Genomic DNA, 19293 nt, shown 5'->3' on the forward strand with positions numbered 1-19293 from the left:
ATTGTTAAGGCTTGTTTTCTCTGTTCGCAGCACAATCGCTCCGATGCTGAGCGCCCTTCCCTTTAACTTGTGCCAGCTCCCAATCGGTTATCAAAGTGAACTGGCGTGTCCCGGGAGGAGGGTGTTTGTAAAAAGATCAGTTCTTTACAGGCAAGATAATAGCTGGTCTTCCTGTCTGGGCGTCGGATTCTCAGTTTCAGCGGTGTTGGCCTCCGCTACTTCCTATTCCCTATCCCTTTTGGTTTCCTGTGTTTGAGAATCATCTAGGGAGCGCGTAGTAATGTAGGTGCCCAGATCCCTTCCCTGGGTGTCTGATTGCACACGCCTGGGACTGTACCAATGAATTTTTGCTTTCGGCAAGAATTTCAGGTGTTTCTCTTACTCGTATTCTAAGGATCACACTTCGGGAAGCATAGCAGTTAAACTTCTGCTTTTGGCCTCCATCTCTCCGTTTATCTTCTCCATCCCTCTTATTTCTGTCTGAATCCTCTTCTGCGTGGCCCCTGTGGTAGGGAAGGCTGGGTATATTGGGTGTGTTTTGACCTTCACCATTTGCCCTGAGGTATGTTACTCTTCTGAAATGTTCCGTTCAGCAAATGTTTTCCGAGCGTCTACTGTGTGTCAAGCATCGTCATGGGCATGGGAGGTACAAAGGCGAATAAAACATGGTTCTTGCTTTTGAGGATCTTATAGCCCAAGTGGAGGCAGTCTCCACCCAGTCAGAATATTTCATGGGTACGTGTTCTGGTGTAGATGACAGGGGTTCCGAGGAATGCACAGGGGCTTGGGGCTTGGGTCCGTGGCTCGCTCAACTGCTTTGTAGCCTTCTGGCCTGAAATAAGGTCCCTAACTTTGTGAAGGTTAAATAAAGGAATGTGTGCAGAGCACTTAGCAGAGTATGAGCCGAAGTAAATGCTCAATGAAATTTAGAGGCATCTTGTTAGGTGCTCATTTCTACATTTCTAGAGTGGATGAAATAATACACACCCTGGTGCATTATTTTGTGGACTAGAGATAATATCCGTAAGATACGAGGCACCTACGTGAGAGGCAGTGGGATGTTTGTTTCTTTTTTTTTATAATAAATTTATTTTTTTATTGGTGTTCAATTTGCCAACATACAGAATAACACCCAGTGCTCACCCCGTCAAGTGCCCCCCTCAGTGCCCATCACCCAGTCACCCCCACCCCCCGCCCTCCTCCCCTTCCACCACCCCTAGTTCGTTTCCCAGAGTCAGGAGTCTTTATGTTCTGTCTCCCTTTCTGATATTTGTTTCTTATGACGTTGTTGTGAGTGAGTGAGATGGTAAACTGAAGTTGCTGGAAATAGGTCTCTCTAATGTTTTAACTCCAAATATACACTTGACAGGCAGCAAGTAGTTCCTTCAGACTTGCTGCTATTGTATGCTCTTACCGGTAAAGGCTGGTGCCTACTGGTTAATTGTGTGGAAAGAGTATCTGGCTGCTTGTTTCTATGGGACTGTTTATTTTAATGATCATGGAAAGAAGGTGCTTTTTGATATTTGCCGTGTTCTCTGGAATTGCATTTTGGTCTCTTCTCCAAAGAGCCATGCTTTTTTATTAGACCTGGTGAACAAAAACCTAGATTTCAGTCTCAGTTTTGATTGCGAAAACCTTCCGTTTCTATGGGATTCTTTGTCCGCTTCAGTGACAGACTCAGTAGTCACTGGGCCGAAAAACAAGCCTCCTGTGAGGCTGTGATTGTACACAGGGTGGGGAGGAAAATCAAGGGGATTAGATTTGAGTGAACAAGACTAAGTCACACACGCCGACCACTTCTGTGCCAGTGTTGTGGCGGGTCAGTGCCTGGGATGAGTGGGCCCCCTATGTGAAAAGTCCTTTTCAGAATGGGATCTCTAAAGGATGAGCTCTGCAAGGCCAGAGGGAGCAATCAGTCTTGCCCTCTAGAGGTTGGCAGGAAAGTTCTGCTCATGTGGCCTATGTTAATTAAATAGAATTAAATAGGATAGAATTAAAAAGAATTCACATATAGGGGTGTCTGGGTGGCTCAGCCGATTGAGTGGATGACTCTTGGTTTTGGCTCAGTTCATGGTCTCAGGATTGTGAGATTGAGCCCCCGGTAGGGCTCTGTGCTCAGCGTGGAGTCTGTTTGAGATTCTCTCTCTCTCCCTCTGCCCCTCCCCGTACTCACATGCTCACGCACTCTCTTTCTCTAAAAAGAATAAATCTTAAAAAAAAAAAAAAAGGATTCACCATATAGAAAGACTTGGTGGGGTCTTCTGATGTGATTTGGAGATATGGAGGCCAGAAGATATCGGTCCTAAGCTCGATTATACATAGATGATTCCCCGGAAGCTCTGGGCTGAATTCTCGCTTAGAGTCTCCATGACTGGTCACGGGGAGTAAAAAGTCTTGCTGGATTGAAGTTACCTTCAACAGTTCCTACTCCACATTTCTCTGCACGATCTCAGGACTTTTTGATGTTTGTTTGCTTCTCTTAGACTTTAATTTTTTTAAAGGTCATGGACCTCTGCCCCTGAGCGGCACCCACTAGACCAGGTTTAGAGGGAGTGATCTCTCTGCAAATCAGCAGGTTTCTATAGAATATAGACCATAAAAAATAGGTGAGGGAAGAGTGGGATTATCTTGGCTTTGAATTATTAATATAATCACCTCACTTTGTAGATGGAAGCCCAAGTAGCTTTCCCTGGGGTCAGCAAGAGAGCCAGATCCCATTAATGTTAGATACTGCTCAGAACCTACCAGAGGAGAAATCGGTGATGCTAGAGATGTTGAGAAGACACACAAGTTTTCTACACCACCCAAACAAATTCATTTCCCGTGGGCACCAAGCAGTCCTCAGAGACCATAAGCGAAGTGAGGTGAGATTGGAATCTTGGTTGGAAAAGTTCAGCATCCCATGACTCATCTCCTTTGATCTCCGGTTCCCTAATTTTTGTGCGGTTTTTGTTTGTTTTTAAAGATTTTATTTTTAAGTAATCTCTATACCCAGCGTGGGGCTAGAACTCACAACCCCGAGATCAAGGATTGCATGCACTAGCAGCTGAGCCAGCCAGACACCCCTTGGTGCCCTAGTTTTTGAGGTTTCCGACCTTTAATAAAAAAAATCAACTTCATGGCTTTCAAACTTGAGGCACTGACCTCTATAGCGTTCTGTTCTGGAATTTGTATGTTTTTCTTTCCTTTTTCATTTGAAAAATGATGAATTTCTTCCCACCCTATGATTAAAATACCAAAGACCAATAAAACCTTCAAAGCAGGAGTTAGCATTCAGAGAAACGGAGTGACTTCTTTGGTTTCCAGGCATCAGACGAGATAGTGGAATTTAGCATCCTAAGTGGTTGCAACCTGTTCTTGGCCTCCATTTCTTTACTTCTAATAGAAACCTCTCCTGAGAAATCCAATTTTCCTCTGGCTGCATATTCTGAGTCTTTCCTTAATCATGTGGAACAAAGAGCTGTGTCCCTGCGGGGGGCTTGTTTATGCCCAGAGAGTGAGCCAACGCAGTTTCTTCACAATTCTGTACCGCGTAAGTCTTAGGAAGTGAGCGTTCTTTCTAAAAAGGTACCAGAAAATGCATTTCTGTCAGAAATATGTTCATAGCATTCAAATTATCCTGACAATATTTTGTCGCTGGATGGACTCAGAAGGGAGATCAATTTATCAGATTTCTAGAAATCTTATGTTTGCATGCAGTTTCCAGAAACAATGGAAATTAGTTTTGCAAGAATAAAACAGGTTTGGATGCGTTACACAGCGGCACGCATTTTAAAACAAGATTCTCTTCTCACCACAGTTTTGATGACTGAAGGCCTTTGTCCAGGCAAAAGTTCCAAGAGATGGAAACAAAGCTGGAGTCTCTTCCATGGCCTTACGAGTGAATTACAGTGGTTGAACCTCGGCTGACCGTAGGACTCTAATGGACCGATTATATTACAGGAAGTAACTGGGCGCTTTGGCTTTTCCTTTTTTCTTTACAATCATCTACTCTTGAGGGACCAGGGACTTATGCCCTGAAATGCAGAACACTAAGCTTATTAACTCTGTGATCAAGAGCCAAATTAGATTCATTCACAGCTGAGGCCACCACGATTTGAAACTTTACTTGCTCTGTAGTGCTTTGAAGTAACAAAGAAGAAAATAACACATCTCTTAGGAACCCTTTTCCTTCCTCCTAAAAAAAAGAACTTCTTTATCAGATGCGGTATCAGTTAGCGAGTTACTGGAGACAGTTGCTCATCTGTGGACCTTAGTTTTTGGTTGAATATTTCCAGGGCGAAGAATTTAACCATTTACTTGATATTGTGCTATAATTGGCCCCTTGAAACGGAGTCTGTTTGAAGAGATTTGGCACAGAGAAGAGTTTGACGATTCACCCATCGGTACTACCTGCCAAGATGCAGGTACAAGTTGCTGAAAGCAAATATTTAGACGGTTGTGGTTGAGACGCACGCAGGTAGGACGTTGTAGATTTAAAAGTAAAACTCACTGAAAAGGAGATCCCTTGGTTGAGTGTCAGAGCCGGTGCTGATAGACATGCCCGAGATAAATGACTTGACGCGAAGCTTCGTTTCGCCGCCGTAGTGTTCTAGCTCATATTCCTGTTTAAATTTTGATGTGCTTTGGGTTACTTGCAGAGCCCAGGCCTACTTGTGTAAGAAATAACAGTATTTAGTGGAATATGTCACCCGTCTAGCAAAAGATCATTTTGAAGAGTCCAGTAAATAATCCAAATTTGGGAACACCACAACTTCTTAGTGCCAGGTTCTCGAGAAGTTCATTCTTGTCGTGGCTAGATCATCAATCTTCATTCAGAGTTCTTAATTTGTCTCTTTGATGGGAAAGTTTCCAGGAATAACTAATCCGACATTCCGGTGAAGAGTTTTACTGGCTGTAGTGACCGACAGATAAAATTGGACGCTCTCGTGAATTAATCACGCCCGCTGCAGTGGCACGGCCGGCTTGCAGTCCTAAACCTGGGGGAGTGTGATGATAATTTTTTGAGAATTACTTTTCGGTGGCAAATCATTTACTTTTTTTTTTTTTCCAATACATGATAATTCCTCAAATTTTACAAGCCATTTTGAAGTTCTTTTAAACCTATTACATATTATGTGTTTTTACATTGACGGTGAAACTAGTTTCTTCATGTATCCAGTAGGACAGCGTCTTAGAATATTTCGTATGGATTTTCTCATAACAGTGTTTGTCAAAATAAGCTCAGTGTCCATGAGGATATTGAGCAGCTTTGGAATGTAAGGACCTGCTTGTTTTAAATTCTTCGGGCTCACACTTGAGATATCTTCTTATGTAAGTAGAATCTCTCCATTCCGATGTAACCCACCTATCTGGACGGTGAGCTGTGGACACATAAACGTTATTTGTGTGTCGTTTTACAAGATCTTGTTTCCTTCTGTTTTGTTATAACCGTATGAAGGGGGAGCGTGTATCCCCGTAGTGAAATTTCCTCCCTGGGAGCTGCGGCTCTAAGCTGCCTCCCGTCCTCTTGTTTTCGGACAGTCCGTGCCCTCACTATCATCATCTCCTGGAATTTGAGTCCCCGACTACGTGGAGGAACATAGTTGGCCTCTAAAAAGTTCCAGTTTCTTACCTTTTTTAGACAGGTTGTGAGTTTTGATCATGTTCGTTTCTTGGATGGGGTCAGGCTCAGCTGTGAAATGGTACGAGCACGTACAAGGACGGCGGCTATTCTGTGCAAGGTGAGCACCAGAGTTAAAGCTGGCCCATCATTTTGGCCTTAAGCTGCTGCCTCCTCCTTCATTTATTTTTGATAACACACTTAATTGCTTCCATGTGGGCAAAGCAATTTACCCTGAGATGATTATTTCCACCAGTGGGATATGCAGGCACGGCCATCTGCGAGGGAGAACAGTTGGCTCCTGCAGATGAAGTCTTTGAGCGCTTGCAGTTTTGAAAGAGGCCAGGTAGGGATCCCTGGGTGGCGCAGCGGTTTGGTGCCTGCCTTTGGCCCAGGGCGCGATCCTGGAGACCCGGGATCGAATCCCACATCGGGCTCCCGGTGCATGGAGCCTGCTTCTCCCTCTGCCTGTGTCTCTGCCTCTCTCTCTCTCTCTGTGACTATCATGAATAAATAAATAAATAAAATCTTTAAAAAAAAAAAAGAGGCCAGGTAATTTTACCAATTAAAAAAAAAAAAAAGCAAAAGTTCTGTTTATGGAAGGCAAAACTCTAAGTTGATAAGCAGCGAGGAAAAGCACATGAGTGAGAAGGACAGAGACGACCCGACATTCATTCCTGGCACCTGACATTCTTGGCGGACGCTCGGCCTTAAGTGCCCACCAGGCCCTGCGTGTGCTGGGCATGCTCTCTACAGCGGGACTCTAACCGGACACCTCTCTGTCCGAGGGTACACGAAGGCAAGATACGAGCACCTAGGACAGTCTCTTTGGAAGGTAGGAAGCAGGAATTCAGGGGTGAGGAGAGGATGGGCTAGGGAAGGCTTCCTGGGATTACACATCCCTCAGGCTTGAGCTAGAGGCCTGTAGGGCCTCCACATCCACCACGTGGCCTCAGCGTGCTGCCCCGTGGACATCAGAGACGGGCCTGCTACGGCCTTCGGAGGGTCCCCTCTGCACAGCATAGACTTTGGTCACGAAGACTCTTTTCTTAGCTGCTGCTTACTGTCCCCAGGATTCTTTTTTTAAAAAATAGATCTATTTATTTATTTATGATAGACACAGAGAGAGAGAGGCAAAGACACAGGAGGAGACAGAAGCAGGCTCCATGCAGGGAACCTGATGCGGGACTCGATCCGGACTCCAGGATCACGCCCGGGGCCAAAGGCAGGCGCTAAACCGCTGAGCCACCCAGGGATCCCCATCTCTGAGGATTCTTAACCATGTCAGGGCAACCAGATAAAAATACCAGGTTGAACCGGAGATATTGCCACTTTTTAGGTCAAAATGGTCAAACATAAGGGCATTTTTAATGTTTCAATCTAATATTTATATTTACATGTTGACACGTCTATGCGAGTTGACGCATAAGAGTAAATCGTTGGAAGTCTAGAATGCCTGTCTTTAGTTGGAACTTTTATTGGGATAGTTGTACTTTCGTAAGCAGTTATAAGAAGTGACATAGAGGGATCCCTTGTTTACTTCACTCAGTTTCCCCCAGTGGTAACATTTTGAAAAACCAGGTTATTAACGTTGATGCAATCAATCTACTTGTCTTATCCGGACGTCCCCAGTTTTACTTGTGTTCATTTGTATGTGTATTTAGTTTGACACAGTTTCCTCACATGTGTAAGTCTGTGTCCCCGCCACCGTGTGAAGACCCTAAGCAGTTTCAGTAGCACAAGAATCCCTCCTATCAGCCCCCCCTCCACCTTCCTCTCCCCTCATGCCCCCACCACTCCCATCCTTACCCCCTGGCAACCACTAAACTTTCCTCTACTTCTAAAATGTCATTTTTCAACTGTTGTATAAACGGAATCCTACAGTATGTAATCTTGGGGGACTGTTTTCTTTTCAGTTCGCATAATTCCCTGGAAATTCATCCAAGCTGTTGAATGTATTAATAGTTCACTTTTGTTGCTGATATTCCATAGCATGGAGGTACCGCAGTGTGTTTAACCACTCATTCATTGAAGGACATCTGGATTGTCTCCAGTTTTTGGCTATTACGGCCGAAGTTGCTGTGAATATTCGCATACAGGTTTTTGTGTGAATATCAGTTTTCATTTCTCAGAGATGAGTGTCCAGGAGTGCAATTGCTGCTGAGTCAGATGGTAGTTACAGGTTTAGTTTTTAAAGAAACTGCCAGGCTGTCTTGAGAAAACTTTTGTAAAAAGATGACCATGTCTGACTTCAGGATTCTGTGCTCAGTCTAAAAAAAATTAATCTTTTTCTTGATCCTTTTTCTAGCCACGCCATATCCCGGTGGATTTAAGTGTTTCACCTGTGAAAAGGCAGCAGACAATTATGAGTGCAACCGATGGGCTCCAGACATCTACTGTCCTCGAGGTAAATTCTCAGTAGACAGATTGGGGTCCCCAGAGCTGCCCGTGAGCGAACCGCCTTGTTGACTTGACGCATAGATAGAGAGAGGCATGCTTGCGATCTCAACCACTTCTCCTGTCTGAGGCTATTAGTAGATCTTTTCTCATCGACTTATGATCAAAGGCTTTTAGAGACATCAACTAGTCACAGGAAGGCCCCTTTTCTCCTGAAGTGTCCTTGGAGTGCCTGAAGAGGTAAGTGCTCCTTCCCACCCCGAGGCCTAGCCAAATGCAGGACAAGAAGAGAACAACCAGCCTGTTGGCCACTCTCTGAAGCATCCGTCACTGCATAGTAACTTCCTTTATGTAAAGTATGAATTGGTGTTCATAGAAAGATCCCATTTATTGCATATCTTGCCAGAGGCTTCTATCCTGAGAATGTATGAAAGCTGGAATTCGAAATGCCGTTATTGCACACGCACAAAAAACCTCTGAGCTTTTTAAACTATTCATTTCTTCTGAAGGATGAGACGGATGCCCAATTGAAGCATGAAATTTTGACCCAGAGGCCCATTTCAAAATGAAGTAGACCCTTCACGTCCATACTCATATCTCTTTTATCCCATTGAATAGGAAAAATGGTTATATTTGGTTGTGGAGTCACTAATAATGGGCTGTTTTAATTTTGGAGGGAAGTCCGGTCATTTGAATGGGGGAGATAATGAGGACAGAGTATTTTATTGACAAATGTTTGAGTGGACAGTTAGGTTTCACTGATGATTTAGTCCAGTTGTTAAAATGACTGAATACACCAGCACCAAATCTATTATTTTGTCACATAATGCAGGAACTCTCACACTCCGCCTGGGCGTTGGGAGAACATGCAAAATTAAATTAAGAGGCAGGTGTCCAGCTGCCTAAGCCGCTACTGTTTAACCCATGAGCTTCCACCGAGGCTGCCCAGTAGAAACTCCCGTGGATCTCTTCAAAATCACTGGAACCTGTGTCCTCCCTGGGCCAGTGGTCCTCAAACTCCAGTATGATCAGCATTTCCTGGAGGGCTTATTAAAACACAGACTTCTGCCCCCTTCCTGGTTCAGGAAGTCTGCTTCGGGTTCTGAGAATTTGCATTTCTAAGGAATTCCCAGGTGACACAGATGCTGCTGGTCTGGAGACCACGCGGTAAGAAATGCCAGCATCTCGGAGAGGAGGGCCCTGCACTGGATGATGGAAATACCACAGGTGATTCTAATGAACAGGCAGGGGCAAGAACCGCTGGGAGCTCCTCTCCCTGCTAATAGGAAGTGAAGTGCACTGTTGTCATTTCCAACTTCCTCTTGTTTACTTTTAGGTAGAGATGCTAATGGGGTCCCAAAAGACCACAGGGAAGAGAAAAACATGTAGATGCCAAAGATTGGCCTAATCACGAGCTAGATAACCAAACCATCCTGGTAATTAAAGATAAGTGCTCTCTGCATTGCCTTCTGCAGCCATGTGCTTATTTTGGAATAAGCCAGTGTTTTCCTAACGTTACCCCTACAGAACGAACATTTGGGCAGGTTGCTGATGGACTTGGTTTAACCCAAGTTGCTTCTCAAACTTGGTGGCGCATTGAAATCACAGGGGAAAATCATAAAACACCGATGCCCGAGGCCGTTCTCAGGGTGTGGGGTGGTGGCTGAGCATTAGGATTTTTGAAATCCCCCCGGGTCGTCCTAATATGCAGGAAATTTTGGGACCCACTGTAAACAGTGATTCTGGACAAAAACAGGATGGTTTGCTTGTGTCGCCAGTAACCTTTGGGATGGTTCCAGCAGGGAACTCCCTTCTGAAACAGTTGCTGCTAGCCGGAGGTGCTGCAGAGGAAATGTGGCAGCGCTTTCCTCGCCGTTGCCCTCGCAGGCGGGATGCAGGGGACAAGGAGGGCTTGTGAGTCAGTGCTCTCAGGCGTTGGGCCGGATTTCAGAGGCCCTGTCCAAGTCTGACGGTGGGCAGGTATATCCCTGCCACAAAGGAAAAGCAGGGGACCGGTAGCTCTCTGCTTGGATCCCTCTCAGGAAAAGGGGACGATCCCTTGTGGTCCTTTGCCCAGAGGTCAAAACCAGTTCTTCCAAAGTACAGATATCGGAAAGAATCACAGCGTTCACAGCGTCTCTTTTTCCCTTCTTCCCTCCCACTTTTATCTTTTTTGTCCTTAAACTTGGAAGGCTAGTGGAAAGTGATGCTCTGAGGTTCATGACGCAGAGTGACCATGCCAGGCTTTTGGGGGGGATTATGCAGTGGGAGGTAGGAACTGGGTTTCTCCTTTCAGGGAGCACCCAGTGAGCTGGAGGGACAAGATCTGAATGTGTCAAGTGTCGAGGATGTCGGGACAAGAGCAAGTGCCAGGTGAAGCGTGGCATGCGGTGTGGGGGAGCCGACGGGAACCGCGGCCCTGTGGGGGCTCAGGCGGCACTGAGGGTGTCGTGGGCCGGGGGGAGGCAGCAGCCCTGCAACTGGGCGGCGGAAGCAGAGTGTCAAGGAGGGCCTTCGGGGGGTCACTCGGAGCACAGGTGTGGCGATGGGCTGCCCAGGGGGGCTCGGGGCCAGCAGAGACGTGGCCCTGGGCGTGGCCACTAGTCCGCGTCGGAGAACAGGGGGGCAAAGAGGTGGAGCTTGGGTATTTTGTGGGGCCTTGAACGTCAGAGGAGGAGTAGGGACTAAGGCTGTGACCTGAGAGGGATGGAGCCACACTCAGCTTCTTTCTTGGCCAACCCCACTTTCCAGGAGCCTCTGGGCGATCTCCAGATTTTTCTAATGATGAAAACATCATCACTGATTATTAGATTAAAATCTGAATCCTAACCACTGAACAGCCCGAGATTTATTTTCTCCCCGCTTGTTAGTAGTTGGCAGCGGCCCTAGAGCCACCAAGGGGCTTGGTAAGGGAGGCTCAGGGGCTGCTGTGGACGAGCACCCCGGCTTTCCGTGAGGTGCTTGGCCTCTTGTTTGTTTTGTGACTCGTCCAGCTGCGTTTTCATTATCACTCGATGTGAAAATAACTGGTTGAAAGCGAAAAACCCCTTTCGTGCCAGTATTTAGTCTTCTCTCTGTGGAATAAGCCCACATTCCAAACTGCTCGGGGATCATCTGGATTTCGGGGATGTTTGAAAACCAAGCTCCGTCACACCGACGTGCCCCGGCGCCTGCTGCACGTGAGCCGCCGGGGCCAGCTGGCCTGCAGGGTCCCAGGCGTGTGGCGGCGGCCGGCAGGCCTTGTCCCGAGTCCTCGGGGCCAGGGCGGCACCGGCCACCGGCGACTCGGGCTCCCGGACTGACTCTGGAAATGTGCGCTACGGGGGTATTTTCCTGTCACGCTGCCCCGGCCTCTGAGCTTACGGATCCCCGCCAGCAGGCTCCGCGGCGGGAGAGGAGGAGGCCCGCAGCCGCCCCTCGCCCCCCCACCTGGCCACCCCTTGGCTACCCCACCTGGCCGCCCCTCGCCGCCCCACCTGGCCGCCCCTCGCCGCCCCACCTGGCCGCCCCTCGCCGCCCCACCTGGCCGCCCCTCGCTGCCCCCCTGGCCGCCTCTCCTTGCCCCACGTGGCCGCCCCTCGCTGCCCCACTTGGCCACCCCTCGGCTACCCCACCTGGCCGCCCCTCGCTGCCCCACCTGGCCGCCTTTCCCTGCCCCACCTGGCCGCCCCTCGCCGCCCCCCTGGCCGCCTTTCCCTGCCCCACCTGGCCGCCCCTCGCTGCCCCCCTGGCCGCCTTTCCCTGCCCCACCTGGCCGCCCCTCGCTGCCCCCCTGGCCGCCTTTCCCTGCCCCACCAGGCCGCCCTTCGCTGCCCCCCTGGCCGCCCCTCGCCGCCCCACCTGGCCGCCCCTCGCTGCCCCCCTGGCCGCCTCTCCTTGCCCCACGTGGCCGCCCCTCGCTGCCCCACTTGGCCACCCCTCGGCTACCCCACCTGGCCGCCCCTCGCTGCCCCACCTGGCCGCCTTTCCCTGCCCCACCAGGCCGCCCTTCGCTGCCCCCCTGGCCGCCCCTCGCCGCCCCACCTGGCCGGCTGCTGCTTAGCCTCTGGTTTCTGAGCACGCCCCGCGCAGCCGCCGGAGTCGGAGGGTCCTTGAAATCCTATCATCCGAGGGGCCGGTTTAAGGAGCTGACGAAAGAAAACTCGGGGTTAGCCGCACGCCCTCAGAGCCCGGGTTTAGCCCGCGTGCAGGCCCAGCAGCGCCTCGGGACAGGGGCTGGCTCGGTGTTTATTAGGAGTCTGTGGAATTAAATGTCAAGTCCAAAACATCACAATTTCAAAAAGGCTCATTCCGTGGAGGATGCCTGAGCAGCCAGGGCTTTTAGGTTTCTTCTTGATCCTGAAGTGCAGATGCCTCCCTGTAAGACAAAATCTTCCCCTGAAAGTACTGCGGGGCAAAGTCCTGGGTGACCCTTTTCACAGCTGTTACCCGGTTGAAGCAGGAAATATCAGTGTGGCCCCAGCACAGCTGAAGACAAGCCCCGGGGCAGTAATTCGCAGGAAAGCCTGCCTTACTGTCACTCCCTCTCCCTCTCCGCAGCCTTTCGGTTTTACTTTGCCTAAGGGCGGATTTGTTTTCTCTTTTAGGCGATGTTAGATGTTAGACTGCAGCCCTCGCGGTGTCCGCCTTCTCTAAGGGTCTCTATCCTAGCTCTGAGCCGCCAGGCTTCACATCTTCTAGTTTATCTCTGAACACCTCCCGCCCCATCTCCATCCCGGGTGGAGAACTCAGAGCCTAGCCTTGGCCCTTAGAATTTCCCTTACGTTCAGGAGAGTTCACTTGTTTATTTTGTTTTATTTTTAAGATTTTAGTTATTTATTCATGGGTGACCCGGAGAGAGAGGCAGAGACCCCGGCGGAGGGAGAGGCAGGCTCCTCGCAGGGAGCCCGAGGCGGGACTCGATCCTGGGACCCCGGGGTCACGTCCTGGGCTGGAGGCAGCCGCGCACCCGCTGGGCCCCCCGGGTGCCCCAGGAGAGTTCACTCGTGTGTCCACAGAAGCTTTCGGGGACACGGCACCAACCCTGCTGGCTGCTGGGGGTGACGGGCTGTGTAGGTGACCCAGCTTGTCCTGTCGCTAATTGGAAGTCTTAGACCTCCTCCTTTTTTTAAAGTCAAAACCTTAAAATTGAAGGGTAACAGCCACGCCAGGAAGCGGATAGATGGATCGTAGCGCGGAGCTCGTTGGAATGTCACGAAGTGAACCGGCAGCGTGTGCGTCCCCCGTGCTAGGCGGCGGCGCCTCGCCAGGCCACTAGGGCTGCAGGCGGCCTCCCGGAGGTGGCCTGGTCGTGACGACCAGCACAGCCACACACCGATGAAATCGCAGGCCGTATTCCTTTTCTTCCCCACGTTTCCTATGTGAGAGTCACCCGCGTGTTCACGAGCCGCGGGGCCGTCCTCCGGGGTGTGCTCCACTGCGTCCACTCTCGATGGGCACTGGGGACTTCGGGTGCCGTGAGCGTCCTTGTGCACGTGTTCTGGAACGTGTGTGTGTGCATTGCTGCTAAGAGCAGCTCCGTGGGGTCGCCGGGCGTGTGGCACGTGTGCTTTGGCCTCCCCGGCGACGGCCTAGCAGCCTTCCAGAGCGATCGTGCCACTTCTTGCCGCTCGGCAGTGCCTGGCAGTGCCCGTTGCTGCGCAGCCTCCCGGCACTCCGCGTTGGCAGAGGCGAGAGGAGCTGCAAGGTGACGGGCCGAGCTTTGTAAGCAGCGGCCTGCGAGCGGGTGGCCGGGCCACCAGCCTGCGTCCCCACGCCGCCCCTCTCCCCCGCGGGCTCAGGTCCCTGCTGGTGCCCCTCGGCGCCCCGGGGAGCCTCCCCGGCAGCAGGTGCCCCGAGGGGAGCTCGGGGAGACACGTCGGGCCGCACTTCGCGTCCCCTCTGCCCCGGGGGCCCGCCTCTGCTTCCACGCGGATTTCTGTTGTTTCAGTTTGATCTGGCTATTTCAATTTTATTCTGTTGTTTCTTGGTAAGAAGGCAGGAGCTAGTTCATTTCAGTGGGCATTGAAACTCCCAGATTGCTTCTCCAATCAGAACCGGTCAGTGATTTTTTTAACCCAAGTTTCATCAGCCTAGACAAGGTGGGTGTTCTTTGGACACCTGAAATCATCCAGCCAGCTCCAATCCACGGTGTTTTCGCCCGAGTATTTTCCATGAACACAATTGCCTCAGATAGGAAGCATCCCCTTGATGCTTTTGTCTTCTTGCTTTTATTTGAACCACGGTTCACGTGAGGTCCCGTTTATCCTCGCCCCTTCCACCTATCTTCCCAACCACTTTCGTGGCCTTTGCCTGGTAATAAGCACATAGCTTTCTGGATGTCAGGGATTTGCTCTAAAAGAGGGTTTCCTTAACTTCCTATGTCGCCTGTCCCTAGGAAGTATGGATGATTTATCTTTTCTTTTTTAAGACAAGACAAAAATAAAACCAAGAAAGTACCTGTTTGGCAGTTTCTTCAAGAGGCGCTGACTATAGGGTAAAGGAAGACAGTTATGACTCAATCAGGTTGATAAGTATTCATTTATTTTTAATTTCTGCCTTTAATTTTTTTTACCTGGAGAATTTTTTACTTGGGGCAAGAAAAGAAAAGAGTCTCTTTCAGGGGTCTGTGGAAAGTAACTGATAGGATCAGGAAAGCCAAGAGATTAATCCGATGCCTAGATCCTGGAGACCATGTGATAGTCCTAGTTGGGGTACACTCCACGTAATTGACCTTATCTACAACTCAGTTTGTAATTCGTTCCCTTCATAAATTTTCCTTTAACTTGGACTCTTTTTTCTTTCACTTTTCGTTTTACTGAACTTATAATTGAGATGTAACATACGCAGAATAGTGAACAGCACGATGAATTTTCACAAATTGAACATACTGGGGCAGCCCGGGTGGCTCAGCGGTTTAGCACTGCCTTCAGCCCAGGGCCTGATCATGGAGACCCGGGATCGAGTCCCACGTCGGGCTCCCCACATGGAGCCTGCTTCTCCCTCTGCCTGTGTCTCTGCCTCTCTCTCTCTCTCTCTGTGTCTCTTATGAATAAATAAATAAAAATTAAAAAAAAAAACCACTAGCAAAGCTTAAAAAAAATGAACGTACTGTGGAAGCAGTACCCTGATTAAGAAATTGATTATTTTTGTCAGCCCAGAGGCTTCTTACATGACTACTTTTGGTTACTATCTCTACCAACAAGGATCTGTCATAGGCTCAGTGGTGTCCCCCCTGAAATTCCCATGTGAAGTCCTAACCCCCAGTACTTCTGAATGTGACTGGGGAAATCTAACAAAACATTTATAAGATTTTTATGCTAAAACTATAAGTGCTAATAAAAGAATTCAGAAAAAGTTTATTTTTTTATTTTTTTTCAGAAAAAGTTTAGAGACCGTGTTCATGAATTGAAAACTCAACATAGTAAAGATGTCAATTCTCCTCAAATTTATATGCAGCTTTTACACAATTCCCATCAAAATTCTAGCAGAATTATTTGTAGTTATACAAATAGTAGTTTTTATATATTAGTATGTAGTTAAAATTATTATACAATTAATATGGGAAGGTAAGAAACTAGAATTGTTGAAACAGTTTTGGAAAAGGAATAAAGTGGGAGGAACCAATCTACCCCTTTCAATATTTCTCCAATGGTTACAGTTATCAAGACTGTGGTATTGTCAGAGGAATAGAAGCATAATCACTGGAACGTAATAGAGATCTCAGAGACTCTCAAAAATATGTCCAACTTATTTTTGACAAGGTCACAAAATCTGATTCACTAGAGAAAAGAGCCTTTTCAACAAATGTGTTATAACATGTGGACATCCATGGGCAAAAAAATGAACCTCAACCTAAGCATTACACTCTTTATAAAAGTTAACTCAAAATTAGTCATAGACTTAAATGGCAAGTATAAAGCTGCATGACATTTAGGAAAAAAAAAAACACAGGAGAAAATCTTTGAAATCTATAGGTATGGAGAGTTCTTAGACTTGATATAAAAAGCATGATCTGTAAAAGGAAGAATGGGTAAATCAGACTTTATCAAAGTTTAAAAATCTTTGTTCTACATAAGACCCTATAAAGAGGACGAAAAGACAAACAACAAACTGACACAAAATATTTGCTAATCAAATATCTGACAAAGGACTAATATCTAAAATATTTAAAGAATTCTCAAAACACAATAGTAAAAAATGAAACAATTAAGAAAATGACAAAAAACGTGAACAGATATTTCACCAAGGAAGATAAATAGATGGCAAATAAGCACATAGTCAACATCATTGGCAATTAGGAAAATGCAAATTAAAAACATGAGGTATCACAGTATATCTACCAGAATGGCTAAAAAACAAAAATAATACTATCAAATGCCAGTTAGATTTTGGAGAAACTAGATTATGTTTATATTGCTGGGGGAGTATAAAATGGTACAGCTACTCTTGAAAACAGTATTAACAGTTCCATAAACAGCTAAACAAACAGTTGGCAGTTGCAGAATATGAGATTTTAGAGGCCAAAACTAACCTGGTAGAAATTCAAATATATATCCACCATATAACCTAGTAATTCCACTTCTGAGCATTTATCCCAGAGAAATGAAAACCTGTGTCCACACAAAAGCCTTTACACAAGTGTTGATTGCAGCTTTATTCATAATATCCCTAACCTAGATGCCCTTTTGGTCGGTGAATGGCTAAACCAGTCTTTGTGCATCCATAGCATGGAATACTACTCAGGATTAAAAATTAGCAAACTGTTGATATGACAATCTGGATGACTTTCTTTCTTTCTTTTTCTTTTTTTTAAGATTTTATTTATTCATGAGAGACACACACACAGAGAGAGAGAGAGAGAGAGGCGCAGAGACACAGGCAGAGGGAGAAGCAGGCCCCAATGCAGGGAGCCCGACGTGGGACTTGATCCCGGGACTCCAGGATCACGCCCTGGGCCAAAGGCAGACACTCAACTGCTGAGCCACCCAGGGATCCCCTGGATGACTTTCAAGTGATTAAGGCTGAGTGAAAATGCCTAATCCCCAAAGTTCACATACTATATAAATCCATTTATGTAACATCCTTAAAGTGATAAAATTATGGAAATGGAGCACAGATTAGTAGTTGCCAAGGATTAAGGAGGGGGTAGGGAAAGGAAGGATGAAGATGTGAGAATAAAATGTTTTGACACGAGTGATCCTTGTGGAGATAGAAATGTTCTCTATCTTGACTGCATCAACGACCGTATCCTGATTGTGATACTATACCATCCTTTTGCAGTATGTTGCCATTTGGGGAAAAGTGGGTGAAGGATATGTGAGATCCCTCTGTATTATTTCTTACAAATCATGGGAATCTGTAATTATCTCAAAATAATAAAAACTTTAATTAAAAAATCAGAAAAAAAAAACATCAATTGTGCTAATGTTGAGAAACTGTGATAAAAAAAACATCAATTGTGCTAATGCTGAGAAACTGTGATTTAGCAGGAAAGCCAGGAAAGCCAGACATACCAAATGAGGAAACTAGGAAGGTCTATGAATCTGGTAGGAGGAAAATCAAGGAAGGTTTCACAGAATTCATCACATTTACATTGAACTTTAAAGTACAGGTTTCCAGGAGGAGCTAGGGGGAAACATTTTGGTTGTGAACGGTGGGCAAAAGATGTAATGTGGTATCTCAAGGTATCCAGTAAGCAATGATGAGATAGTTTCAGACCTAGATCAAGGGCAACATTGAATAATAATAAATGCTGAGTTTCAAGATGTGAGTTATAAACGTAATCGATGCTTGTAGCAGGGAAGCAAAGCTCCTCTTATCCCCTTGACACACAGCTTTAGGAGCAGGGAGAAAGCAGTGGACCACCCGTGGCCACTCCAGTAAGCTAACTAAACCTAGCGGTACGCAGCCAGGGCTCCGTAACAGGCAGGGTGCACTCGGGCCCTCACAGACCGGGGCGGGGGGCATGATCTGACCTTGGTTTCACTAACATTTCTGGTGGTTGTCTGGCATCTGCATTAGAAAGTAGAGAAGTCAGACGAGACGAGAAATGATGCAAAGGGAAAATGGAAAATGAAACAGAGGAATTAGGTGGATAATGGAGACATTTCAGGGACTTGTAGATGCCTGAGCTGAAGAGAAGAGAAATCTGAGCTGCTTCTGAATTTCATAGTCCAAGATGGAGGTGCCACCTCTGAGGATAGAAGCACAGGAAGATAAACAGATGGGGGTGGCAGTGGATTTGATTTGTTTAAGATACATGAGATTTGAGATACTGCTGACAGTGTCCAGGAGAGAGCTGGAGATTTGGTTCTGTGGTTTGGGAGAGTGTCAGAATGAAGATAACATCATCAGAGGTTGGATGAGGTCCCTTGAGTGAGAAGTGAGAAGAGGTTCAAGGACAGGACATGGGGGCAGTCCCCAGTGGCTCAGCGGTTTAGTGCCGCCTTCAGCCCAGGGCGGGATCCTGGAGACCCGGGATCAAGTCCCACGTCGGGCTCCCTGCAGGGAGCTTGCTTCTCCCTCTGCCTGTGTCTCTGCCTCTCTCTCTCTCTGTCTCTCACATGAATAAATAAATAAAACCTTTAAAGAAAAAAAAAAAAAGAACAGAACATGGGAGGATATTAAGGAAAGCGTAGCAAGAAAAGAGACCAGAGATGGAGGAGAAACTCTAGAAGGTAAAACTCTGAAGCGCAGGGGAATCACACAGAGGACATGATACATAAGAGATCCCAGAGCTGCAAAGAAATCCTTTGGGGTCAGACATGGGAAAAGGACATCCAAGGGGACACTTAGGCAAACAGTCATTGCAGAGGAGAACCTGGGAGGAGCACAGCCCGATGTGAAGGGCTGAGGACACAGGAAGGATTCAGGCTGGGCGTGTGTCGGCAGATGTCACTAGACTTTTTTTTTTTTTTCAATATAGTTTGTAATACTATGATTAAAGCTGTATTCCTCCCATTAATTTTCTTGCACATGGAGACTTGTTCTCTAGTGTCACTTTAATCATTAGATATGTTTGTTAAAACACACACACACACACACACACACACATACACACCAAACTAGTGGACCCACAAGGAATAACTGAGTGGTGAGGAAGCCCTTTTACTGGCAAGTGGGTCATTTTTAATTCAAATCATTTAACGTATATTTTGTTTAAATACTGCTTCCATATTGGAAAATGAATATTGGTGGGTAAATGGAAATTTACATTTTAGCTTTGAAACTTTCTTTGATTTTTTTTTTTATTTTAAAACTAGTTCATGGAATTTCTGTGTGTGTGTGTGTGTATTTCATGAAAATTATATATT

General features: G+C 47.0%; 1 protein-coding gene across 3 annotated transcripts in view; it reads left to right on the forward strand.

Moving 5' to 3' along the window:
- Positions 1-19293, forward strand: part of LYPD6 (LY6/PLAUR domain containing 6) — a 122099-nt gene that overhangs the window by 94898 nt on the left and 7908 nt on the right. For all 3 annotated transcript variants that reach the window (XM_072789165.1, XM_072789162.1, XM_072789164.1), the window contains exon 3: positions 7911-8009. In XM_072789165.1, the coding sequence (XP_072645266.1) occupies positions 7911-8009 (99 nt within the window). The remainder of the gene's footprint in view (positions 1-7910; positions 8010-19293) is intronic.

Source organism: Canis lupus, chromosome 20, assembly GCF_048164855.1.
Source record: "Canis lupus baileyi chromosome 20, mCanLup2.hap1, whole genome shotgun sequence".
Taxonomy (NCBI): Eukaryota; Metazoa; Chordata; class Mammalia; order Carnivora; family Canidae; genus Canis; species Canis lupus.